Genomic DNA, 27,160 nt, shown 5'->3' on the forward strand with positions numbered 1-27,160 from the left:
GATAATGTTTTCCCTCGTTTTTTCTAACATCGCGTCCGTTACGGTCTAGACAATTTTTGTTATCATGCAAAAAAGGAGCACATGCGAAGAAATTAGCTTGTTTTTTGGTCTTCTTTATTCTGCACGGTCGAAATCAATAAATTATTCCGATTGCACCGACCCGCGTTCAATTGCAGGTCGTAAGGAACCGTGTTTTCCCTTTGTTTTTTGCGTGGCATCGTTCATTCATTTTTCTTCAACAACTTGAAAGTGTTTAATTTTTTTTGGTCGAAGAAAACAACCGTGCTTGAAAAAAAAAAGTGGCCTTCAAATGAAAATAAAAATAGATGAGCACCCTTTAAAAAACAACACATCACACGCAAACACCTACTCGCCTTATCCTCTTATCGATGCGCTACTTCGGGCTATCGGGGATCGATAAAAATCGCCGGTCTTTCCGGTGCCGGATCGATAACGACAACGTTCCCTCCCGGCGGCTTACTTACGGCCGGCTGCGATATTCCTTTACCTACCTTCACCCACTTGAAAAAAAAACCCCCGCGCTCGCGATCAATGATTTGTGCACAATTTTAAACTTGCAGCTTGCACCCAGTGTTGTTGCATAATCGATGGCGAATGCACACTTTTCTCCATTCCCGCAGGCGGGGAGAGGGCTGGTTGTTTTTTTCCTTCTCATAATCCCCACTTTTGACGATCGTCGTGTGTCTGTGTACTATCACACATGCGATGGTGAGATGGTGTTCGCGAGGAGAAAAGACGCGGTTTTCTTTTCTCGAGAACCACCACCAGAAGAAGAAGCCGAACACCTTGCGATGCCCGCACGGTCTTTTTTCTTCAATGGTGTGTTTTTTTTACGATATGTCTTCCCTTTTATGTGATCGTGTAGGGGAGGTGGAGGCAATATTGATCTTTAAGAAAAAAAGAATAAATCGTACGCACGAAAATAAAGACAAACATCAAAAGTTTTTACAGATTTACTTGAAATTACAGTTGGAGATCAATGCTGCTTTTGCATAAACCAAATCGTATCCAATTTTAAATTCTTATTTCAGTACATCTGTTGATTCTGAAAGAGGCTGTTGTTTTGACTCCATTTCAAGAACAGATGCATCGTGCAAACGAATGCTCTTCATTTAACCATACCTTATGCTTTAAAAGATCGTTGCTAAATTCGATAAGGTTGCATACTTTACTAATAATATTATTTTTTGTAATGTAGAGCTAAAATGTTAGAATAATTAATTTCTTCAATAAATAAATTTTCCGACTGCTGGTACATTTTGCTCCATCTTCCCCTACGGAGATTCCAAACGATCGTATTTTTATGTGCTTGTTTGCTGCTGCTGGAGGAAGCCTCCTTTCACCGTCGCTCGGCTCTGGGAAATCCTGGGAGAAAATGTCACCTTCCCCCCCGGGGGGAGGCGAGGTAGAAAATGTTAATACCCTGCGTTTAGTAACGTAATTCAATCTCGACCGCTATAAATTTGAAGCGTCGTTCGAACCAAGCCGTTGACGAACGCGCGTTTCGCGTCGACGCATTACGCCATAGGCGAGCTCGATCGATGTGTGTGCAACATTGTGCATCATCGCCGGGCGGCCCTTTTCCCCCCCCGCGTGCCCTGGCGACGATCATCTTCAATCGAGTGGTGGAAAACTGAAACCGCGAACCCCGACAACCGAGCGAATGCGGGTACCATCACCATTCAGTTCCAAACGCTGACGAACGACAGAGAAGGAGAGAGAGAGAGTGACAAGTTGGGGACGAATCTTTGGGGAGTTTTGGGTGCGGGTCCTCTGGCCGTCTTCGACCTCGATCAACGTCGTCGGCGGCGGAGGAGAGAGAGGCGATGCCGACGCTGGGATTGGGGAAATGCGTGATACACATGCTTCTTTTAACGCGCACCGCGCGACAGATGTTGCATACTCGTTTTCATCTCCGTCTTCATCGTCGTCTTCGTCTCCGTCTTCGCCTCGTTCTGGTGGTGCACTCGAGAAAGTTCAACGGGATCTTATGTTGGTGCACCACCTAAATTCACCGCCTCCGAGGTCGGGGTGCAAACTGCAACGCTCTCGGTGTTCAAGAGTCCAATCCCCATCTTCAGCGTGTGTGCGAGAGCTCCACAGGTTTCCGTGACGGTTATTTCTAAAGATTTCCCAAATTTGGTCAGGTTTAGCAGTGTGTTTCGAGGTCACCACCCCAGGCTGACTCATCTCCCCGTGCTGCAAGTGAGTGTGTGCAACCTCTCTCGAAGATGCACTCGGAGGAGTTGGGTTTTTATTCTGCATCCGATTTTTTTTTTCCATTCCGAATTTATTTTCCCAACCTTTTCCCGCATGCTGTGCGTGTATAAACCGACGATCTTTCGAGGATCTCGTCACCCCCTCCTGCACACACACACACACACCGGATATGGGAACTGTACTGATCAGGGGCGGTTTATCGTAATGTTAATGATCATCTCCTCCAACTCCTCCATGAGCACTGGAGTACTTTCATGTCTGCTTCATGTCCGCCGCCAGCTTCCCGCCGTAACTCCACGGGACGCGCTCGGCGGGAATGTAATGAGCTCGAACCAAGGGGCCATACAGGCATACACACACACATACCCGTTGGCGGCCGCTTGAGTAATGCATTGCTGGGGGCTTAAATCCGTTGTTGAGATCACTTCATGCGCAAAGTGGTCTCGATTCTCGTTGGACGTTTGTTCCGAGAGTTATTTCTAGTGCGCGCATTTATATCTCCCGAAAAAGCAAAACGCGATCGAAGGGTCCCGGTCCTCCGAGGGTTTTTAGATTTTCCCTCTTTAGAGTTCGCCTTCTCTGTTTTCCACGTCTTTTTTTCACTCGATTTTCTAGCTCTAAATGTTTAACTCCGACGACGCTGTACGCTGGATCCGGTGGAATCCCGAGGATTAGGATAGGTCACGCGCGAGTCTGTGTTGGTTTGAGTGTCTCGTTCGTCGGTCCTTCGACGGGATGCATTTTATGCACTCTGTCGAGCCTTCTTTCGTTGCTTCGAACGAAGGAGAACGATTTTGGGAAGAAGCAAAGAGGAGCTCGCGTATCCCGAATAAGTCGGCGCGTATGTATATCCACCCTCGGAGGAAACAGCGGCGCACGGCAGGAAGTCTCATTTTCACCTCGTTTTCTCGAGCCGGCGAGAGAAAAAATAAATTACACAAGTGGATACCCTCCTCCGACCCTCGCCTAAACGCTGGCGGCTTTCGATCATCCGAAAAGAACCGATTCCGGACCGGACGAACGAATGATTTGTATTTTTTCATCCTCTGGCCTTTTGTGTTTAGGTGTGTGTATGTGTGTGTGTGTGTGTTACTTCCAGAGGCATATCCGGCCGCGACCGAGGGAATGATGGAAAAGCTTTTTCTGGCATAATCATTCTGGCCCGCGGGACGTCCAGATCGCAACGAAAAGCAAGGATACGATGGATGGATGATGATGATGATGATGGTGTACTTTTGTGGGTTACTTGCGTTAATTTCGAACCTACCAAAAAGGCATATCTGTGGCGAGCTTCCTAACGCACGTCCTAGAGAGGGTCCAGTCCGCAACGGGGACGACGGAGGGAATGGGTTGCACACTGCCAGGATATGCTTGGGGTGCCGTTTAATAAGCTTCCGAGAACGAGCAGCGAAAATTAGTCTTTTTCGGTTGACCTCCCTCCGACAGGCCGTTGGCCATTTCGTCTGTTTTGTTTTTTCCCGAGCCCTACCCTAGGGGAGTTTAAAATAATTTCCTGCTCAGTTCGGGGAGGGAAGTAATGATGGAAAATTAAATGCAAATGGATGGACCACAACAAAGCGCAAGAAAAGTACAAGGCTCTTTTGACAATTTTCACGTCCACGCAAACATGACAACTAAATTGTCTTATCATATTTGGGGTTTTGAAAGAACTGAGCAAAACTTTTGCGAAATGTTCTTTTTCTCGGCACCGGGGAAAAGAGGATAATCATGTGGAATTGAACCAACTGATAATTGGTTAGGTGAAAATGCAAACAAGATGAGCCAGAGTTTCCGTGTTCTCGACAGCCTTTCGTTCTAAATCGTTCCCGAAGGATCCCCTCGAATCGCTTTATCAATTTTTTGTTTGTTTGTTTAATATTCAGTAAACGATACACCTCTCGTAACACTTAGTGTTTTGCCAAGCAAAATTTGCCTTTCTTATCGTCTTCCCAAAATCAAACTCCTCCACGTTTGTTGTTGTGTTTTATGCGTTTCCCTTTTCCGACTTTGCCGTTCGGGAAACTTGTGGTTCTAAACCAGGGGTCGGCATACGCTTCCAGAAAAGGGCCAGATCATGAAAAAGAACCAAATACCTTAAACGATGTATTCATGTTTTAAATGTGATATTAAACCCTTGTGGAAAAGAGTATTAATTTTCTTCTCCGAAAAGAATCATCAACATAACATAAAATTTTTCGTTCGTTATGTTCGTTGAAAAGGTACTAATTTCAACAAATAGTTCGTTTGTTCTGCTGTATATAAATTTATTTTATTATATTTCAAATCAATCATTTGCTTAAATTATATTACCATTTCAAAGTTTCTCTGGCTTATTCTCAGTTATTAAAATAGCTCCGCTTGAAGTTTTAAATATTGCGAACCATAATTTTTTTTGGTAATGTTACCGAAAAATGTTTTTCTCGAAGTAAACATGTTATTTTGCCCCTTCGATTCTCGAAACGAGACAGAGTAGTATTAGAACGACTAATAATAAAATGCGACCGAACAATCTTATAAAAGTGTTCGGGCTAGTTGCCTCGTACTGAACAGTTGAAACAGATTGTATTTTAAAACAGTGTGATATCATGAACAAATATTTTTTGTTTGCATATTGGTCTAAAACTTTCTTACGGGCCGGCTAAATTTAGTTGCCCGGCCGAACTTTGCCGACCCCTGCCCTAAACCATCGACGCTAGGAAGTCAATTCACGGTCGCTCTCGTTTTCATACCCGTCTATGTGTGTTTGTGTGTATGTGGCTAGGCTGGCATCCTACTGTGTTGTGCATCGTCAAAAAATTCTCCCCCTCCCGACATCCCGCAGCGCGTTTAGCCGCACAATCCGGGAATCCGGGGGATGGACGGATATTTTGTTTATCCTGTGACAACAAACCACTTGCATACGCGCTGTGCGGGTCTCCCTGGCTCAGTGTGTGGGTTGGGTGGTGGTGGTGGATAGGGTATTTGTTCGCAAATTTGTCGGATGTCGGTCGGTGGGGACGTTGCAGATCCCGATCCGATCTGCTCCGGACAGGGAGGGCGCTGGGAATGGTGTGTTTGGTTTTGTCAGGCTCAAGCCCCATTTTTATAGCCTTATTTTTCCTGCACGGAGGATGATGATGATGCTGATGGTTGGTTGAACATGTTTCCCGCTTTCGAAAACGGGTCCCGCTCGGTAGCGCAATTATTATTGGTGGCGCACCAGAGGGTCAACTTGCTCTTCCAGTGGACGTTAAAACTAAATCCACTTCAGTATGGCGGATTTAGCCTAGTGTGTTGGTCGTTTTTTTTTCGCTACCTCTGTCAGTTATGTCGCCGTTTTCCATCCATATGGGCTCCACGCGGGACAGGACTTGCAGTGGCGCGGTGTTTTTTTCGGCGAGGAGTAGATAAGTCAGTCGTCGAGGGATCGAAAACCGACGACGGGCCAACCTGAACCTGCAACCCCCCAAAGGGAGGGGTGAGTTGTGTTTGGGCTCGAGCACCAACAGTTTATGTTTATATTTCGCTCAGTCCTTCCCGCCTTCGTCACCGCCATCGCCCCGAAGGCGGAAGGTTTATCAATATTTGTTTTGAATGTTTTGAAGTCGCTTGCCGTTTCCTGACCTCGGGCAGCAGCGGCTTACCCGAAACCCGGGGAGGAGGTGACGGTCCGGGTGGTGTGAGGTTCGGTGAAGGTGCAAGTGACGGGCTCAACGTGGAGAAAGACACCGCCGACGCCGCCGCCGCCGCCGGAGCGTGATTGAGCGATAGGAATAAAGATTGACAGGCCGAAGCCGAGCAAAGCGGGCCAAAATACGCTTCATCGGAGGAGGAGGGTTTAGTAAAAGGTTGCCGAAGGAACCGCACTCCGATGTGTGTGTGTGTGTGTGCGTGCGGGGATTGGTGTCCCCTTGCGCGTGCCTGGCGTGTAGGTGTATAAATTGATCCGTCTCCAATCTCCCACCGTCTTGCAGATTGAAATTTTCCCTTCGATCGCGCGGGGTCTCTAACATTTATCTCTCTCTCTCTCTCTCTCCCTCCCTCCCTCCCTCTGTATGTTGGCTGCTGGCTCCTCGGCTTTGCGTGTGCCACTGACAGCGTGTGCGTTACCTTCTTCTGTCGGTTTCGTCGGAGCGCGCGATGGTGTAATAAAACGCCAGGGGGGGCGGCTGCCTCGGTTGTTTCGGTCGAGACTTTGAGGTCTCTCGTCTTGGAGGCTTTTTTTTTCTCCCCCCTTGGGGCGAACGTTATGCTGCCCTTCTTCAATTCTGCGGGGTTTTTTTCTCTGCCGAGGGAGTGCGGCTTGCGGTAGGCCTCCTGTGGTGACTTTAAAACCGAATGCGGGCCGCAGCAAAGACACACACACGCACCGGGTGCTCGAATATTCACCGCATATGTTGCTCCTTCTTCCATCTCGCCCCCCAAACCCACCCCAAAAGCGCGTCAACCTTCCGGGCCCCGGAGTGTGGATATATATGGTTCAGCATCAGCATATGATGGTGGTGCTTTACGCACAACATTATACTCGTCACTTTTTTTTTTCTTACTTTTCGACCATATCATTCCGTTTTGAGGCGTATTTTCTTTTTCCCGCCTTCGTGCACACACACCGGTTGCACGGCTGTTTGTTGGGTTTTTGACGATGATCAACTGGTGGCAGCGCATGTTTCCATTCCGTCAGGATAAACGGTTTGTCGAGTGGTATTTTTAACCTGCAAAGTACTTGTTGCTCGTTGTTGTTAGCGAATCAGATCGGGCTTGAAAGTTCCAGTAGTTTGTTATTCAATTGTTGATCATTAAGGAATGTTCCTTTAAAATGTTAATTATAAAGTTCAAAGATAGTTATGCTTCTGGGTAGTTCTTTATTTTCATAAATCCAGTTTATAATTGCTGTAAGATACATGTTACTAAGACCATCGTTCGTTTCAAAGCATGAAAATTCAGGCACATGAAATACAAATAATCTTCATTTGTTTTCGCTACATAACATTACCTCAACAAAACCAAAACTGACCGAAAATCTGGGTTCAAAAATCCCACAACATTATCCTTGCAGAGGATCGACCGACCGACCCGTCGGACCCCGGTCAATAAACTTGCGACCATCTGCTGCTCGCGCTCGTCGGGTTTTGGATCGAAGAAGAACCCGTTCGGCCGCTGAAATTACGAGCGCTAAATGAATGGATGTGAAAATCAATCCCCAAGCAGCAGCGTGTACAGTGCATTAAAATAATGCCCATTTTTAAGGAAGATCTTAATCAACAAGTTGTGCGTATGTGGAATTGCTGGCGTCCACGCGCCACCACCACCAACAGAAGGAAAAAGGAAGCGTTTTTGGAGCGCAGGATATACCGTTCTACCGTTGGGTGAAATTCGCACGCGTTTACGACGCGACTCGCGGTGGTTTTCTCGCGCCATAAAATGGAAGAGAGATAGTGAGAAGGGGGAGGGCAGAGGGAGTCTTAAAGACGGCAGGGAAGCCCATTTGGGGTGAATTCGGGGAATAGGTTGTTTTTTCGAAATCGTTCGTCCCTCTCGCCACGGAACAGAGAGTACGAAAACACCAATCAACGGGCAATAAGGAGCCAACAGCAGCAGCAGGCAATTGTAAGTGTAGGGAAAACGAGGGGGTAGGAGGGAAGGTGGAGCTGGGGCCAAAGGGAGGTTACAGCCCCGAGGCGCAAAAAGCACGCCGCACTCAGTCAGTCGTGTGCTCCCTTTTGGGTTCCATTTTTCGAGTTCATCGGCACGGACAGATTCGTTGTGGGCTCTCCGGTTACTTCCACCGGACCCTTTTCCGCGTGGTGTTTGTGTGGGTTTTTGTCTGTATGTGTGGAGCCTTGTAGATACCATAGCATCCAAGATTGAACCCTCCACGAGAGTCCCCTTTGCCACACGCGAATCCTTTTGGACCAGGAAACAAGATTTTCCGAAGCAAAATGCAAAGCTGCTTCACTGCTTTGTGTGTGTGTGAGAGAAAAAATGCAATGCGTCTGGTGGAGGTGATTACATTTGCGCATCTCGTTCAACTCAACCTGTCCGTGCTTCACTTTGGGGAAAGGCCAACGAAGACGACGCTGCATAGGGAAAGCCATCTCCAAGGACCGCCACATCCGATCGTGTCTCGATCGCTTGCATCGAAAAGCGAAAAGGAAGACAGAAAAAGAGAGAAAAACAACATGGAACGTGGTCGAGGGAAGTAAAAAAAAATAGCCGAAAATTGTGTACAGGTGGTACGATGCAATTATTAACATATTTATGGTTTCGGCTGCAGAAATAAACGCAGAACGATCGGCGAGAAGGTGGTGAGAAGCTTTCCTCTCAAGACGGCAGACGAGCCCCCAAACTTCTCCCCATTCTTCCCGCCGCCCTTCGATGTCGCATTATCCTCCACGTCTCCTTTAGGTTTATCATTGTGGAGCAATAGTGCCTCCCGATCTACCATTTTTTTTATGATCGGCCGGCAACAAGTTGTCGTCTTTTTTCCTCCGTTTCCATCATTTCCCTCGTGGTGGTGGTGGTGGTGGTAAAAGGAGGGATCCTCTGCATGTATGCGAGGCCAGATGTTTCATGTTTTCGTACCGTTTTTTTGCTCTTTCTGTTCCGTCGAAGGAAAAGTTGACCCTCGAAGGATTGCTCTGCGTGTTGTGTCTTGTTGTTCTGTTATTCTTAATGTTCATCCTCGTCTCCCGATCCTTTCGTTGATTGGATTTTTTTTGTTTGTGATGTTGTTTTCCTAACGTCTCCTCATCCCCTTCCAACCAAGGTGTATATACGAAGCGGCATTTGATTTTTTAAATCACCTTCTTTTGCTTGCCGGCTGCTCGCTCGTTTGTTCGCCAAGGATCCTCGAGATAATGTTGATGGTCTAAAGAGGGGGGGAAAATACATAATTTCATGAAGCAACAGCAAAATGATGAAACCTTTGCCACCGCTTTCGAAATGCCACATTGAGCCCCAAAACCTTTTTCCCTTCTCACACACAGCGCCCGAAGGAAAGAGCGCCAGAAAGAGAGCCGTGGTTCGGTTGATTACCCTTATCTTTACTTCGCCATCGTTGTCGCGGTTGTTGTTTTATTTTTGCTTTCGAGTCCCATTTGTCCAGCGTCGACACACACACGCGACGATGATATCTTGGGGCTCGCGCGATGTCGTCTTCGCCGACTTGTTACCACGTTTGTCGGGCCTGCGCCGGGACGTCGTCCCGCATTATATGACGATCGCCGGGCGCGCGCGTTCGTCGCTTGGCGGTCAATCAAGTCATCGTTTTGGCGTCGCCGGGGATCGCGATTCCGGGAGCGTGCCACAGCCGCCCCAGTCAGTCGGCCTTTAACGCCGCGATATACGTTCCGTTCCATCCGTTTTGCGATCATTCGTCCCGCTCCTTTTCTCCTCCCCAAAATGATCCCGTGTTCTTCCGTTCGTGTGTGTGTTTCGGTTCTTCATTTCTGCGGTTTGCTGTTTCGCGTGGTCGCGTGCACACACCGATGGCCACTTGCGCGTGCGCGTGCGGGAGCTCGCGCGTGGCCGGCCATTCACATTTTAATGCGTGCGCGGTCACATCTCTTCTCGAGCGGGTTGGGGTAATGCTTCTTCTGGGGAGCTCCCCAAGCAAAGGATCCCTTTCCTGAGGACGTCGAAGATGTCGTGGTGACGACGAGGGGAGCACATGTTTATTTATTTTTGCCTCGTTTCCCTTGCGACCCTCGGTGATAAACGATCATCGCTCGCGAGAAAGGTGTTCGCCGGGAAAAGCGGGACAGTTATGGACGGGGAAAAGAAGCTACGCACCGTAAACAAAAAAAACAAAAACAAAAAGATGCAAAAAATGATCCTTCGAGCTTGCCACTAACTCTTTGTCTCTCTTTTCCCGCAGAAAAAGCCGGCTACCAGTCACCATATGGCGGCATGGACAATGGAGTGGTAAGTTCTCGTCGGCCGAGCTTTGGACAAACTGATTATATGCAAACAAAAAAACACGGTTGGAGGAAAAGGATACAACCGAAGGATACGGGAGCCGCACCAACCATCCACCACAATCTCGTCGTCTTCCTCCCCCGGTGTTTCGAGGGGGGCTTACTTTGTAGGTTAAGTGTAGGCTTTCAATTGCGGAGGACGATACTCTCTCGGAGGGAGGGAGGAAGAAGGATACGGGGGAAGAAATGCATTCGACAGGTGATGCGATGCACAGCTCCGGTTTCTACAACCCCCGAGGAGTGCAACAAAAAGGAAGAAGAAATTATGCTGACACGACACAAGAGAGTGTATGGAAAAAAGGAAAATTTGTTTCTGAAGGATGAATCTTTCTGGCATCGGGTTTTCGTCTGCCTTTTTGGTTTCGGAGGACTTTTTCCTCTACAAAATATGAAGGAAGAATTGCCTCGCTCTCCTTTTGCCTCATGATTTGCTGCATCCGAGAGTGATGGGGTTATTGGAGGGCATTGAACCTCTTGTGTGCTGATCAGGAGCCGCTGAAACCCCCCAAAACGTTGGACAGGAGATGTCAAAAAGAATGTCATTTCTGAATTTATGATTTGGAAAAAAAGGACATTTCGCAGTGAGTTTTGGAAATTAAAAAAGCAACTTATTTTTAAAGTGCCGTGAGTTCACCTGGCATTTTCAAACCCCGTCACTGCAGGACACCTGTAGTAGAGATTTTCAAAACAGCACGTTCCCGGATGGGGATATATAAAAAAAGAGAAAAAAGAAACCTTGACACGAGCCAAGATCTTGGCGGCTGCGTTTTTGTTTTTTGTTGTTTTCGCTTGCTTTCACTTCTTTTTCCGCCCGGTTCGTGGTCCGTGCCGGCTCATCCGGCGATCCTGTCCCGATGCTGTGCGTCGCCGGCAGAGACGGCAGGACACATGCGCATTGTTGTAATGAAAGATTTCCTGCCGAAAGACAAAACACAAACGTTGTCCCTTTGCGTCCTGGTTTTTTTATTTTTCCTCGTGTTTTCCTCCACGACATGGCGATTTCGATAGAAAAAAAGTGTGCGATACGTTCTCGTGTCGTGCCGCCGTCTGCGTTATGGCACGCTTTGAATTTGCAAGAAAGCAGAGAACTTTACAAATGGCACAAACCGTCTAGCGAGTTTCGGTTTCGTGGTCGGAAAATTAATGCAAGGAAAAAGGATGCTTGTATTAGAATGGGAGAGCACGTGGGATTAAAAAAGGCCGACGAAATTAAACAAAAAACACACTGTATAAAGGATCGGGTTTTTAATGTACAACAACCACTGATTAGGGTTTTCGATTTTCGTGTGTATGCGTGTCTGGAAAGCACACATTCAAACGGCACGAAAAACATCTTAGCAAAGCCCCCTTTCTGCACCGTTTGTGAGAATCGAAGCAAAAGTGCATGCATAAAACGCTGCAAATTACGGCGAACAAACGAGCGAAGGAAAACGGGGAACGGAAAGAGGGACAAGGAACCCGGGAATGGCAGGTCAAAATTTTCTACCAAACACCGAGGATGAAATAGGACCTGATTTTCTATGCTGTTGCTTTTCATAATTTATTAAGGATGCAATTGTGCAGCAAGAGAGAGGGAGAGATTTGTCCGGCTATGATTTGCATGTCGTTTTTCCTCCCCGGTTTCCTTCTTTCTTCTTTTATTTTTCCTTTTTATTTTGGGGTTTTGAATGTTGTGTTAAGAAAACAAAAATCTTTTTATCGTCATTCTCCGAATAATTTATTCAGACATTTTATGAAATGGTTCTTCATCAAAAATCCAATTAGATTCAATTTGTTTAACAAGTTTAATTGAATCGATACTTATTGCAGAATACATTATTTTGTTACTTATAGCGGTTAATTTCACGAAAAAAAATTTAAATATGATAAAATACTAGTTAATAATTTTGATAACCAACCAGTTAACACCAGTTTGATGTTGTTGGTTGGTTATTGGGACCACAAGTTAGACGAACAAGTTCATGATTTGAACCTTTGCGGAAGTTCTGTCTACAGCTTCCAATCAGACCAAGGGATGCATTTTTTCTTATGCTGCCAATTAGGATGAACCTCACTCACATCTCGCTGCCCGATGCTGGATGGTAATGAATTTATACCTTTCCCGTGTGCGTGTGCCATTAGTGTGTCCCATTAACCGTGCGCGTAGGATGACTTGACGATGGTACAGAAATGATTTTTCAGTTTTGAATTCAAGTTTTCTCCAAAGGGACGAGAGCCGTGCGGCGTGTGGAACAAGGAATAATTATAACCTCATCGAAAAAAAAGGGACCGAAGGACAATAAATATAAAGGAGCAGCGAAGCCCAAAAAAACACGCAGCAAGAAAACACGATGGCCACAAGGAGAAGCCGGCCAGCTTTTTCCACCTCCTTCGAGGCCAATGAAACAATGAAAGAGAGACGGTGGTGTTTTTGGTCCAGCGAACTTGATTAAAGGCTCTTCGACGAACGCACGTCGTTTTGCGAGATCCTGTCTCCTTCCCCCGCGTCTTCCGTCTCCACGGTTCACGGAACTCCGAACGCTGAAGACGCCAGCTGTCGCCATCGCTGACACCATTCTGTGCCGCATAGACGCCTGTTGTTTTTTTGTGTTTTGAGCTTTCCTTTCCTTTTTTTTCTTGTCTTTTGGTCCATCCATCCATCCATCGGATCGGATCGGGTCTCGAATCCTGCGGGTCGCGTCCTTCTGTTGCACTGGTCCTTCTGAAAACTTCCCCTTGGTGTGTGCCCTACGAGACACCGTGTACTGGGTTTTGTCTTTCCAAGGCCCTTCTGTCTGTGTGCGCCCTTCGTCAGTCGGTGCTGAAGAAAATCATCTCGTGAACCCCAGACCAGGGGACCTGCGTCCCTAGATGAGTCCTCCCGCTCCCAGCACTTCCCCCGGGAGGCCTAGGGAGAGGCAGGATGATTCAGGTATTTAAATTTAAATCGGCTCGAGATATAGAGAATCTTCAAGATTCGCTGCGTAAGGGGGAACTTTACTCCCGGGGCCCGATTAAGTGTGTGTGAGTGTGTTGTCTGTCTTCTCCTCAGATTCGGTGCTATATCGGTCTCTTCCGAGTCCTTTGAACGTTGCTCCGTCGCATATATGGAGCTCGGGATATTAGCTTTCTGGTGCGTGTACACGCTGCCTTTTTGCGGCGTTTTTCGATCGTCCAGGCCGGAAAAGAAGCTCGGAACGACCAGCGACACGTTCGACGATCCTCACTAAATCATCTTCCTTCCAGCATACGTCCATCTTCGTCGAAAAAGGAGGACAAGCGGAGAGGATGGACTGACAAAATTCACTTCCTCAGTAGACACAGAACCTGTTTGTTGTTCCCATTCGCTGTGTAACTAACTATTCAAACCGAAAGCAGAACGATGCGTCCCCCCTTCTCTCGGAGACCTTCTTCCTCCGAACACGTCCTCTAAGGGGCGGGTGATGGTAAACTTCCGCTTCGGCGACACATGATCCTGTTCATCCCTCTGATGGATACGGGCGAGAGACTGTTGGATTGTCGAGGTTCTGTGTCTAGCCAGGCTTGTTCTTCCTCTCGATGTTGTTTTCCTCTACCTTTATTACTTCCGGTTGCTCATCTTAGTTTTTGATATCATCCCCGGCATCAAAACATGAACAGGGACGAGGGAGAAGCACTCGATTCGCCTAGGCCTAGGACACGTTTTCACCAGAACAATTGTCCTCAAAACAGGAATACTGATTTAAAAGCAATTCGTTTGCCATTTCGCTGGAAAATGTAGGTTGGGACGAATGTGGAACTATTATTAAACGATCGCACTTTTTACTCCCAAGTCTTGAAATAGGTCGCTTTTAAAGGGACATCAGGGGATATAGACGAATGACAGATAACGGAACGCGGAAATGGTTCGTCCTTTTGCAACGGACACGACGAACCCTTTACCATCTTTCAAGTGCTCTTTTGGAAGAGAGGTGTGTTTTTCTCATAGAAATAAAATAGCAGACGCATTTTTTTGTTAAATTAAATGCCTCGCAACGGTTACGGAATGGATAAATAAGACGTTAGCAATCTACATAACGATCATCTTCAGTAACTCGAATGGGTTTTTTTTTGGGAAAGGGAGCATTTAAACGTCGTTTTAACTCAACGGTTAGCTCAAGGTTCCAAACAAATGCATTACCACCGCCAAAAATGCATTGTTATCTCGGAACAACAACAAAAAATGCTCTCATATCATGAAATATTAAACCTTCCACCCTAAAGGGGATCATTTGCGGCGATAAAGATCAGCAATATCATAATTCAAACAGGCACATGCCGGGACCATTCCTCCCGGTGCCGTTATAATGTTCGATATTAATGTGCACGACTTTGCACCGGGACTTTGCGGCGGCCTTTTGCGGACGACGAAGTTCATGCCTTCTGGGTGCTGATCCGGTGGGGAGCACAATTTAATAAACATATCAAGATCGAAGGACACCGCTCCACCAACGGCGGCGGGAGGCCGCGGCTCTAAGAAACCGAATTTACGAAATATAAGCTACAATTTTCTTCTCTGCCTTCGTTTTGTATTTTTTCGTGCAGTGTTCGATACGTCCACCACCTTCTGCGCGTATTATTGGCGGCACAAATTGTGCATATCGAATCGCAACCGCCGGACAGATTTACAACTACCGATTGGAATGGGAATAAATGCTTAGAGGGTAGACCCCCGGCTGGGGGGGTGGAGAGGTAGCTGTGGTGGTTGGGCAACCTCAAAAGTAAATCAGTGTATCACACTAATCCCCTCACCGGGTCGAACGCCGCGCGTACGTTGGTGGCGGGTTTGTGCGTTAGCATTAAAAACGAAATCCGGTCAGTCCGAGTTTCCCCCGCGGGGAATGGGAAAGCGCAACTCCACAGTCCAAAAAGGACAAGGTGTAAGGCTTTGTTGTTGTTGTTGTTGTTGAGTTGCAAAATTTTGTACAAAAGATTATGTACATTCATACATGTGCTTGCTGGACGACGAATTGGTCGCGCGCGCGCCTTAGCCAAACCGAACGCGGATCCCCGTTTTTCGCCGGTTTCATTTTCCTGTTTCGATGGTGTGTTCCTACCTTCCACCTTCTGCCCAGTCCTGTTGCAGAAGCCGGCTTGCTTAATTTATCCCCCGTGGAGCGTACGAACTTTTCCAGGTTGCTTAAACACACTGCCTACTATCGTGGAACTGTTGCTGCAACGGTGGTCCACTCTTGTACGCCCAAGGGTATTTGGTTCTCGAGACACAGTCGAGAGGTTGGTGAAATCTATTGTAGCAAGTTAAATTGTTGCTTACGCTTATTTTCGCCCGAATGTAAAAGTAGCCAGCCCAGTTTGATAGGCTCCAGGAATTTGAAAACTCTAGCATTATACCAGTGTATACCAGGTTGTTTTCTACACGTACATGTTAGTCTTTAGAAGATATTCTAGACACTCAAAAAGTCGAAATGTCGTTAAACAAGCAGAGCTGAAATGTGTAAATAAAATAGTTTTCAAATTTAATTCTTCTGTTGGAAAGAATTTCAAAATTGTTATCAATTCTATATAACACTAGCTGGCTCGGTTGAACATTTTTTGAACGACATACAACTGTTAAAAATAATTGGTTTTTAGCTACACATTTTAATTGTTGATTCTATAGGTGCGATACTCTGTATAAATCAAAGAGTTCAAAAACTGCAAACTGGATCGATGAAAATATATGAAATCAATTCTAGACTATGTTTTGAATTTTAACATTTACTTCTTCGGCGTTTACATGTTTTTGCTTCGACGTTTGCATTCACTCATATGCCGTAGATACTAAAACTAAAGAAAATTTGTTATTATTACCGATAAGTAAAACAGATTATTCTTGTTATTGAAAAGAAACGATTTGCTCGAAATCAACTCACCACACTGCTCTGTGAAAAGGCATACTGCTGTGACCGTTTATACTTGTGAGTTGAGATTACACTTCATATGTCATTGCTGAATGTAAACAAACAAACCTAAATATGACAATAGAAAATCGTAATTCAATAAGAAAGTATGATGTTTCCCGACGTGAGAGACAGTTTAAAACCTATTTTCATACCTTATACTCATAACATGTGTCCAAAGTTGGATTTAAAATGTTTCAACCGTTTAGGAGGAGTTTAAACACTAACACCGTATGACACAAGAATTTTATATATATAGATTGTTATCAATTGGCTCATCCTGGTTTTGACTAAGTAAGGAAGCTCCATACATTCGCCTTCAATCTTGCAAAGTAACTTATCAATCCACCGCTAGAGTAGCTCTAGTGGAACTGATCGAATTTAGTCGCCCTTCCATTCCCCCAAAAAAGGAGCGAGAAATGCGAACGCATTCATGTCTGTTTTCCGTGTACCAGGGCCCTTCGAATCGGCTTCACGCTTCTGTAGCCTCTTTTCTGCGTTTTGGTCTGTGTCTGTGTGTGTGTGTGTGTTTTTCTGTGTGGATTCGGATGTTTCGAAGTTCGATTTATATTCACCCTTCGCTCTTGTCTCCCCCTCCACCACCACCAACACCGCGGACCCAATCTCCACCGGATTGATACCCTTTTCACCTTTCCCGCCGTGGCCGATTTTTCCTCCCCACCCCTTTCCCGAGCGTATTATAGGGCTCTTCAGACTTTTCGAAAGGAAGACGCAAGGAAGTTTTCTTACCATTTCCCTTCGATGAACTTATCCCCGTGTGTGTGGGTATTTCGTCCTGCACCGATCCGGTACGCTGATGGTGGTGTTGGACCCCTACTTTCTTCCAGTGGCACACGTAGTACCGACACCGACATAACTTTACACTCCTCTCTCCATCGCGTGTGTGCAACCCACGGTGTGCCTGCTGTTCCGTCTCGTAGGTCGTAGGTGCTTCCTCCGGCATTTCGGGTGTGTGGGCTTTCCGCATAAGAAAACATCTGTTAGCCTTAACGGCGGACCCCGTCGGGATCCTGATCGAAGTTTTTGTACCATCGTTGGGTTTTTTTTCTCTCTCCTTCTTCTCCCAAACCATTTTCCACTTTATTTCATTACGCGTTTTCCTTTTTGCTCGCGTCCTTTTCGTCTCATTTGCCTCGTCCTACCTTCGCTACAAACTTTATATGTTTATAAGCACACAGACACACTTATCCGAGCTCTTCTACTGTACAAATACACTAATGGTTAGCCATCTTCTTCCAGGATGTGTGTACCGTTTTTGGGCTTTCGGTGTTCCATTACTTCCTCCTGCAGTTTGAGGTCGTTCTGCCTACTCCCACCACACCCCACCCGTCGTTGCTCCCCCTGGATTGGTTTGTGGTTGGCGGAAAGAAAAACCCCGAGCCATAGGAACTCCGCTTACACTTTTCTACTTTTCGATCGTCAAATTTTTCATTCAGTTCACCATTTGCCCTTCCGTCTCTTCCTTCGCGTTCTGCTTCAGCCAGGATTTTTGATCCTCCTGCCCGCCTTTGGCCCTCTTGGCTAGAATATCCTTTTTAGTCCTGTTTCTTTTTCGAGGGCTTAATTTTCCGATCCGCTCAGCCTCGGCTTGTGCGTGTGCACCATAATTTTCTTCTTCAATTTCACCACTTTTCGGCTCCCTGTGCATCCGTTGCACTTTGCCTCGAAGTCGTGGTGCATCGGTCGGTCTTGTTGCTGCAGTCTATGTGTTAGTGTCCGTATTTATATCAAAACCTTTTTATTCATTATCCTTTTCGACATATCCTCGTGGATCGTTGCTTCTTTTGCCCAGGTTTATGCAGTTTTGATCGCATTTTTCGGTCTCTTGTTTCGAAATCTGGAAGTAAGCTACGAATATTACTCTGGTTTTTTTTTTATACTTCTATCACTTTTTCGTTTTCTTTGTTTGGCCATATGGACCCCTTTTGCTTCCTTCTCGTGCGTGTTTCGGGTTCAACCTTAATTTCAAATACATTACGGTTTTTTTTAACCTAGTTGTTATTGCCCAATATAACCCACTCGTCGTACGTTGTGCATGCATGGATCTGGGAAAGGGAAAAGGCCCCAACGAGCCACGAAGGCCTACCACGAAAGCGAAGCAATGACCATAAAACTGAGATAAAACAAAGCAAAAAGTGGTGCACATTAGATTGCAGTACGATTGTGACGGAAATAAAACCCGCTTCCCTTTGCGCGGCGCCCCGCTCCGTGATGCATTTCGCCGCTGCTGCATTGCGTGTTGCAGCTCGGTGGGTCGGTTTATGTAGGTCTCCTATTTAATGTGTTTGTTTCTCTAATGTCCCTCCGTACTACATATGTATGTGATGGTCATTTTTTGCCCTCTAAATTAATTAAAACTACTCCGTGCTGTGGCGCTGCTTCGGACCGACGTGTCACCGTTACTCCAGGCTTTGGCGAGCTAAAGGCCCAGGTAGAGGATCGCCAATGTTTTATGCTTGTGCCGGCGCTTGTGAAACGGTTTCGTTATCGTTTTACCGCGCTGGAAAAGCAATAACCTCGTGGAAGCTGCTGTATTCTTTTACGCAACATCCTTTTTACCTTTTCGGGAAAAAAATGAGCCGTTCTTAACTCGGTGGTGTTGAAATGGTTCTTTAATTTCGGCAAGCTATGGACCACTGATTCCCTGGCGCTCTGAATGCTGGCAGTAAAATAATCCCGAATTCTTATTACTGCCTTAGGTCTCGTTTTACTTGTTTATTACCACACGGCTTACAATAAATCGAGCGCCGCATTTACGTTCGAATGTTTCAGAAGATTAAAAATATAAGAAAAAATATAGCATGCTTAGTTTTAAACACTAGAGAAAATATCTTCGATCGTGCTCGATCGTGTAGCGTTTAAGTAATGCACGCAACCTGAACATGGCTTCGGTGGTTTCCATCGCGAACGTGGGCTCCTAATCGCGATTGAAGATTGAACATAAGCATACATTCTCCATCCCCGGGGCTTTGCGAGGAGGTGGTCATTAGGCGTGCGTGGACAGCGTTTTAATTATCTATTAGTGGTGATCCTTAATGTCAGTACGCCTTCAACATTAACTTTGTAGTGGAGCTCTGAAGTTGTTTATTTCTACCCCGCTTCAGTGATTGGTTTAATTTGGCTGCGAAACAATTTTGACATTGAAAGAAAAACGAAAATTGGAAATGTTTGTCGCTGAATGTTTAATTATCAGAATTTACACAGAATTCATTAATGGAAATGGTTCCCTCTTTTAATTAATAACTTTTCGCTTTTTCAATTGATAAAATATATAAATGAAATTGTAAACAAGATTAGATGAAAATTAAAAACACAATAAATTTGGTCATAATTTTTAAAATATTGTTCCGATCTCGTAAATATCAAATCAGATTATTCAATAAAAGTGTTTCTGCATATTATTAACTTAACAAATGCAACAATGTTGGTTAGTTAGAGGTATTGTTACTTTCAAACAAATTAAATTTTTGAATCTTTGAAGGTTACAAACCATAAATTGAGATGCTAAAAAACCACGTCCCGCGCATTCACAAATTACATATATTTTAAAAAATATAATTTAAAATTGAACCATAAATCCAACGTGTGGGCCTCCTTCCAGTCGGTCGATCGTACCCTCCTCCCACCCCATGTTAGGGAAAATCCATCCACGGTGCTGATTATTATGCGTATTATCGTAACACTCAAATTTATTGAATTATTCGGGCCATTCTTGTCGCTCCGCGCTTAACTACCTTAAAATTGCTTCCCTCCTCGACAGCTTGATGGTAACGATTATGATGATCACATCGCGTCGTGGACCAGGTCGAAGGGAGGAGAGAAGGTAGCAAGAGCGGCGCGGAGGCTGCCGTAATAGATAATGTACATTTGACATGCAGTACGAAATTAATGTCTTCAGTAGGAACACACCGCACCGCACGTTAATGTTGCCGCACCACCACCACCACCATAGTTCGAGAAAAATCGGCTGACGGCAAGACCTGCGTCGTCGTCGTCGTAGTTGGGCTTTTTTGCCGCGGTTCTCGGGTTGCCTTATTGTCCGCTGACGGCCGTCGTCGCCGGGTGCTTTTGTCGATTTTAGCCATTTATTATTATTATTTTTATGGCTTTGACTATTTACCGCGCGCGCGGGTTCCACGTCGGGGAGGTGGTGGTGGCGGTGGCACACGCCAACGGTCGCGAGCGTTTTCGCGATTGAAATTCTCGTTTATCCCCTCGGCGCACGGGTTTTTCCCTCCCTCTCCCCCACCCGTTGCAAAGGGACAGGAATTGTCACCAGGACGGGACCGGCCGTCGGCGAGGGTCTGAAGGTGGATTAAGAGGGAGGAAAGGACACACCGAGCAAAGGGCTGCCGTGGCCTCTAGTCCCCCGGGGTTCGTGTACTTTTTTCTCTCACATTTTTTTTTGTTGATGTTGTTGCGGTCGCCTGCATTCATTACATACGAAAACGCCGCCGACCCGGGTTCGGTGTGTGCTATGTTGCTTCTGCAGTGTTTCGGTGTGTGCTACTAATGCTCGTGTGGACCCCACGACACACTAGGGCCGAGTATGGTGGTATGCCTTTTGTTGCCCGCGTGTGTCCGCTCGAACGGGAAGGGGGAGATCGATGCTAGAAGGTGAGAGCATATGATGAAGCCTGGAACAGAAATAAAGTAAAGGACAAACATAACACCACCACCACCCTCCCCCAGTGCTGGTGTGTTGTGTCGTTTGCAAATGAAAGTGTTTTATCTTGTAGGTTGCGCGCCGGTCGTCGCGGTTCGCGGGTCGCGCGTGCAAAGAAAGAAGGGAACTCTCCTCCTCCGAACACACGCCGACGGTCCTTATGCTCAAGTGGCTCGAATGGGGTGGACTATGCTCGCGCTCGCTCGGGTGGGAAACGGCGGCGGCGGCGGTGGGTTAGATCGCGAAGTTTTCCTTCCACCCGAACTCCCCCTGCGCGACCCCAGGGTTCCTATTGTAGACCAAAGGTTCGGTGAAGCCGATGCTGAGCAGCGAGTTGGCAAAAATAGACGACGAACGAAAAAGTAACGAAAAACGGTCACTTTACCCACCAGCACCCTCTCACACACCGGTCTCCCGGTCCTAGCGGGTTCCTGCCCGTTCGGAGATAGCATAAGAAGCATAAAAGTCGGTTCCCTCGGAACGAAGGGAGATGCTGGGGGGTTCGAGCATACAAAGTGCGGAGCGCTGTAGTAAATGCGCGCGCGTTAAGATCTCTTTTTCGTCGTTGCCATAAATGCGCCACCCCTCGCCCTCCCCCTCTCCGTGTATTTTCCCACAAGGAGAAGAACTCTCTTCTTCTCTCCTACATAATGTGGAAGCCCCTTTTTTGTTGTTGTTGTTGCCGCTTCTACGCCCGTTTGGCCACTACAATTACAGTGAAGACACACAACGACACAAAACACCCTCCCTCCTCCTCGCTGCTGGGGAGGGAAAAGCTGGAGCAACTCTTTCAAACGCCAGACGCTAAACCATCCGACGCGGGGTGAAGAAGGGAGCCATCGCGGCGAGACACCGCTTTCCGGGCAGCGGGAGCGAGAGGGGGTAGGAGGGGACATGCCGGGAGAACTCGCGAACGAGCGTTATCCATTTTTGGAATGGAAATGTAACGTTTCAATAATTAGATTTAGCGCGCACACAATTCCTAACACGACAAAAAAGAAAAGAAGACAAATGGAAATAAAAAGCGTAAAAGATACAACCGCCATTACTTTTTCTTTTAAAGACCTTTCCCGCTGTCCCGCTCTTTCCATGGTTGGTTTTTTTTTTCTTCTATTCATCTATTCATGGTGGGCCCACTGACCCAACGATCGCGGCCCCCTAATCCAACCACCCTGCGGGAGGAGCTGGAAGAGAAGTAGGAGGTGTTGGGGGAAAACACATAATCGTTCCGAGCTAAAGCTTGTTCCGTTTTCGGTTCGATCGTTAGGACGTGGCTCGGTTCGCTGTTGCAAGACCCTCCCCCCTCCCCCTCACCGTTGATCAGAGGAAAGGTGGGGGGAGGGGGGTCGGCGGCATGTCATTTTGCATAGCTTGAAGATGATGTTGGCTGCAGGATCAAGCGGACGGAATTCGTAGACTATCGGGCACGCACACCAACCAACCAACACATGCCGGCAACTTTGGCCAGCGAAACGGTTGCTGTTTTCCAGTAGGAAAACCTTCGTTGGCTACTTGGCAATCGAAGCCAGTGGTGGCAAACATGTTGTTTTCAAATGGATTTCATCAATTTCGGGGTTAAATTCACAGTCTCAGTGTTTTTTTGAGATTTTTTGTGATTTGGAGATTTCATTGATTAGTATCGCATAAATAAGTTAAAATGTACAAACATGTAATGACGTGTTTTGGAGGCAAGAGCACTTAGAATCAACGTCGCTCAATGAAACTAAAAACAAAACTTGCTACAAAAACTGCCGTTAATACGACATGTTTAAGAAGATTAATAGCGTAAAACTCACAATACTGTATCTCTATTTGTAAATAAATGTAGCTTTAAATTTGTTTGTGTTTGGTATCGGTTGTATCACAAGATATACAATGGATATGTCCGTGAACACTAATTAATAGTGCATCAGTTAATGATGCTTTTGTTAATGATAGAGATGCAATGTGCAGTATACAATGAAATAAATAGTAAATAAGAACAAAATTAGCAACAAAAAATCAACAACAAAATATGAAAAGTTTCCTACAATAGAAAAATTCTTCAATACTGCCATTCAATGAATACAAAATAAATAGTAAATAAGAACAAAATTAGCAACAAAACACCAACAACAAAATATGAAAAGTTCCCTACAATAGAAAAACTCTTCAATACTGCCATTTAATGAATACAAAATTAATGAAATGAAATATTCAAAATATAAAGGCGTTTCATTGAATGGTTTTCTATCAAGTAGAAAAAATATTTACATTTATTTTGTAGGTTTTATCGAAAATAATGAATTTTTTTTACCGAAAATAATTATTGTTATTTTTTGTTTTACTAGACCTTTTCGTGTCTTTTTTATGTTGCGGAAATGCCAGATGATATCGTCTGGGTTTGCCACTACTGCACTGATTCGGCGTGCAGATTGTAAAAAACCACTGAAATGTGTGCTGTTGAAATGTTGTTGTTTTAAACCCCTATCGGGTTCTTTTCGCTCTCTGTGTTTTACCTTACTTTTTCCTACCGTATTTTGTTGAGACCCCGACTCGGTGGGGCCGACTGGAAGTCTGCGTCTGCTTTTGCCGCTGCCCGCGGGATCGGGTTCGGTTCCAGCGCTACAACGTTAATTGTAGTTGTTCACCGTCGTCGTCGTCGTCGTTGCCGTCGTTGGCGTCGCCGTCGTAGTCGTCCTGTCTGACAGCCGCAGGGCTCGAAATGTGCCTCCGCCATTTTGGTGCGCTGTTGTGCGGTATGATAAGTTGTCTTGTAATCCACCCACTGCGAAAATCCCCACAGCGAAGTCGAACAAGTTTCTTGTGCGGCGGCGGGGGCTTTTTTTTTGTTTCCTTGGGAGGCCCCAGGAAGAGGGGGTGGGTGCGCGGGTTAATGTAGTTAAAGATAAACACGGCGGGGACAAAAAAATGTTGCTAAAGATAAATTTAGCCAACGCTGCTGCCAACGAGGCCCCGCGGAGCCGGGTTGAAAATTTTCTGGAAAAATCCTTTAAAGCCTGTTTTGGCATTCTTTCCCAGCCGGAGGTTCTGATCCGGGAGGGTTGGTTGGTCAGCGTTGTGGGAAAAGAATCCTACCCCCATTGGCGGCGGGCAACCGTCGGTCAGTCAGTCAGTCAGTCAGTCAGTAGTCGAAGAATTTGCCGACATGTTCTTCGTTCCCCGGGGCAACACCCACCACCACGTTCAGTTATTTTTCCAAGCCCTTCAACCCTTTCCCAGCGGGTTCTGCTGGGTTCTCGAGGTATGGTATGAAGTGTTTATTTGGCTTCCACCACCAACCAAACCGTTGCCACCACGAGTGGATTCGATCTCGTTCGTCCTGGATGAAGCGATTGTCGACGGTAGTTATCTTATTACGGAATTCTCTGTCATAATAGTACAACATCAAAAACAAACACACGCCACCGCCGCACGTCGCCGTGGCACGTGTGTGTACGTTCCGTGCCGGTGTTTCCCACACGCGACAAAATGGACAAGGAACAAGCTGTGTGAAAAACGGCATACAACCACCCGACGTTTAACAATTTGGTCCAGCGATGGCGAATTTCGGTGGAGGAAAAAATGAACATAACTACTCGGCCTTCGGTTTTGGGTGAAGATAAGCCACATTCCTAGAGTTTTCTGTGGGGTGGGCGCAAGGATGGGCACGCAGAAAACGCTGCTTATCGGAGGACCTACAGCCGAAGGCGAGCGAGAATTCCCCAAACCAACAACCATTCGCCAAAGGGGAGGAAAGGGCGTACGGTGGAGGAATGTTCTACTTCTCTGTTCGTCGATAACATCTACGGGCTCGTGCTTTGCTGTTGCTGCTACTGATTGCTGGATGCTGTTGCTGAAAACGACGTCTCAATTGGTGCTTCTCGGAGTGGCCGTTTACTTAACTTTCCTCCCCGGAGCTCAACTTCGGAGCTCCAGCACTTCATTTGGTTTTGTTGCAAATTGCTTAATCGTTCAAGATTGTGTGCGCAGGACGAGGGTTACCATTTGGATCAAGTTTTTTCTCCTCCTCCCTCGCCCTAATCGCCCCTCAGTTCAGTTGGTCAGTTTTTATTTGGTGTAACCCACGGTTGGCAAAAAGGCGGCGGCCGAACTCCCACAAATGAGCTGAGTGAGCGCTACCGGTCGTCCCGGAGCTGCAGGCGGTTTGTGTCCGGGTTTTTCTCCCTCTGCACTGGACTTTCCTTGCAGTTGTTTGCTGGGTGGGCAATTTTTTCGCGGCCTCACAGACACACAGCCTACGGTAGCGGCGTGTGCCGTTTCTTGCCAACTTCGCCGACCGGGACGACTACCTCAGACATTCGCAGGCTCGCTCTCCGTTGGGTTGGCGCGTTGGAGGAGTTGTTTCAAGTAGCGCTGATGGATATAGCTCGCGGGCAAATTGTTCATGTTTTGCATTGATTGCTGGTGTTTCTGATTGGGATTTACGGAGTGCGTTGGACGTAAAGGCTCGATGTAACTTTAAAGCTTCCTTCAAAGGAGTGATGTTAGATAGGCTTCAAAGACATCGATACCTTGTACCATTTCGTTCTGGGCGGTTTTACGGGTTAGTTTTTCGACCGTCTGATCATCTGGTTCGTTCCAGACAGACTTTGCTCCCCCCTTCTCCCCCTTGTTCCAGGGTTGATCGCCCGCCCCGGGAAGGTTGTTGATCTGGATCAGTCTGAACCAAAAGAAAAAAAATATCGACACTTTTCTCTACGCTTCAAATATCGGCAGGAACGTAATTTAATCTTCTCCGCCAGCCAGACAGAATCTTAGACTTTGGGGGTGAGTTTTCTTTTCCAAGTCTTGATCCACACTCTTCTCCACTTAGTTTTCATGCATTTTATCGCGCCCCTTTTGTTACACTTTCGCACAACCATCAGCCTCCACGACCCGTGTAAAGGTAAGAAACTTTCGATCCGAATTACCCAAATGTGTTGTACTGATGTATTCCCGGGGCCGTTTGCACAAGAAGGCCACACGAAACTAGCTTGGAAAAACGAGCATAGAGAGAGAGAAGGAAAGAGGATACAGGAGGCTTCACTTGAACTTCTTCCCTTGATGGATGGTTAAATGCACACGAAATTAGGCACGACGACGACGGCTGAGAGAGGAAAGCCACGGGAAATTTTCATACCACACACAGAGACTGGTTTGCGGAGGGGAACAAGGAAACCGCAGGAAAAAGAAAGATAGAGAGCCAGGGTCGGTGATCGTGATGGTTTTTTTTTTTTTTTGGGAGCCGTTAGATCGGCGGAGGGCTGAAAGGATGGATGTGAAAAAGCGGTGGAAAATGGTGGAAGCACCTTAAAATAATTCTGGATAATTATCTCAACGTTCGCATTATCATCAACATCCTCCTCATCCTCCAGCGCTAGGGTGTTCGCACTGTGGTGAGTGTAAGTGTTTTTCAAGAGTCGTCGAATGTGGAAGGCCAGAGGGAGAATTGCTTGTGAAATTAAACGGTACACACACAGAGAAGAAAAAGAAACAAAAAAGAAAAACCGCCCAACGTATGATGATGCGTTCGTTCGCTCCCGGGGGTTGTTCAACCCTTCCCGCCGTAACCGTGTTTCGCGTTTAATCTGGAGCGAGGAGGGTGCTTTACTCTTGTTTCGGTAGTTGACAAAACCTCGGGACCTGCTCGCCATTCCTCAATGCCCCCGGAAAGGGTCTCTAGGAGGTGGAAAATTCGTCGTTTGTTGTTACCGGAAGGGGAGGAGGGTATAAACTAGATCCTTTCCCTTTTGGCGATTTCCCATCCATCCCCGCCTGGGCCCGAGGGGTTGCGGGATTGTTTGGGACGAGATTTAAAGAGCCGCACACACTATCACACACAACACAAGGGGGAAACGAGCGCGGTGAGTCCTTTCTTTTCGATTTTCACAACAGGACAGGAACTTGTTTTGGCGGAAGGAAGCGATTTTTCCCCCTTCTCACGCACTTTAATACTCGCAATATTCGTCACGTCACATCGATGGCGTTATTTATTAGACCGTGTAATTGAAATCCCTCGGGGAAACGGAAATTGATCCCTCGGTGATGATGTAACGAAACGAAACCCCGAAACCCTGGGGGCGCAAACCGTGTTGGACTCATTTTCGGTTGTTGAAGAACACGTTGTGGGCATTTATTTCCTTGCTTTAGGAAATCAAGTTTTATTGATTTGATTGCCCCTCGGTGTAACGTCTTTGGTTCTTGGTTTTTTGCAAGAACGTTAAATGGACAATTCGATTGTGATCATCTTGGTTGAGGTTAGTTTTCCTAACAAGATCTCTTACCATTCCATGTTCTAACTTAACGTTGGAATTCATCACAACCTGATTTGGGTCTACGATTTCTTTAGAATGGATCTTATCGATAGACCAACGCTTAAAGCTCTATAGTTTGTCAAA

The 27,160-nt window shown here is 46.4% G+C and overlaps 1 protein-coding gene across 5 annotated transcripts in view; it reads left to right on the plus strand.

Moving 5' to 3' along the window:
- Positions 1 to 27,160, plus strand: part of LOC131282942 (protein daughterless) — a 58,549-nt gene that overhangs the window by 19,119 nt on the left and 12,270 nt on the right. For all 5 annotated transcript variants that reach the window (XM_058312490.1, XM_058312491.1, XM_058312493.1 and 2 more), the window contains exon 2: positions 10,097 to 10,143. In XM_058312490.1, coding sequence (XP_058168473.1) covers positions 10,097 to 10,143 — 47 coding nt within the window. The remainder of the gene's footprint in view (positions 1 to 10,096; positions 10,144 to 27,160) is intronic.

The sequence above is a fragment of the Anopheles ziemanni genome, chromosome 2 (assembly GCF_943734765.1).
Source record: "Anopheles ziemanni chromosome 2, idAnoZiCoDA_A2_x.2, whole genome shotgun sequence".
NCBI classification, from domain to species: domain Eukaryota; kingdom Metazoa; phylum Arthropoda; class Insecta; order Diptera; family Culicidae; genus Anopheles; species Anopheles ziemanni.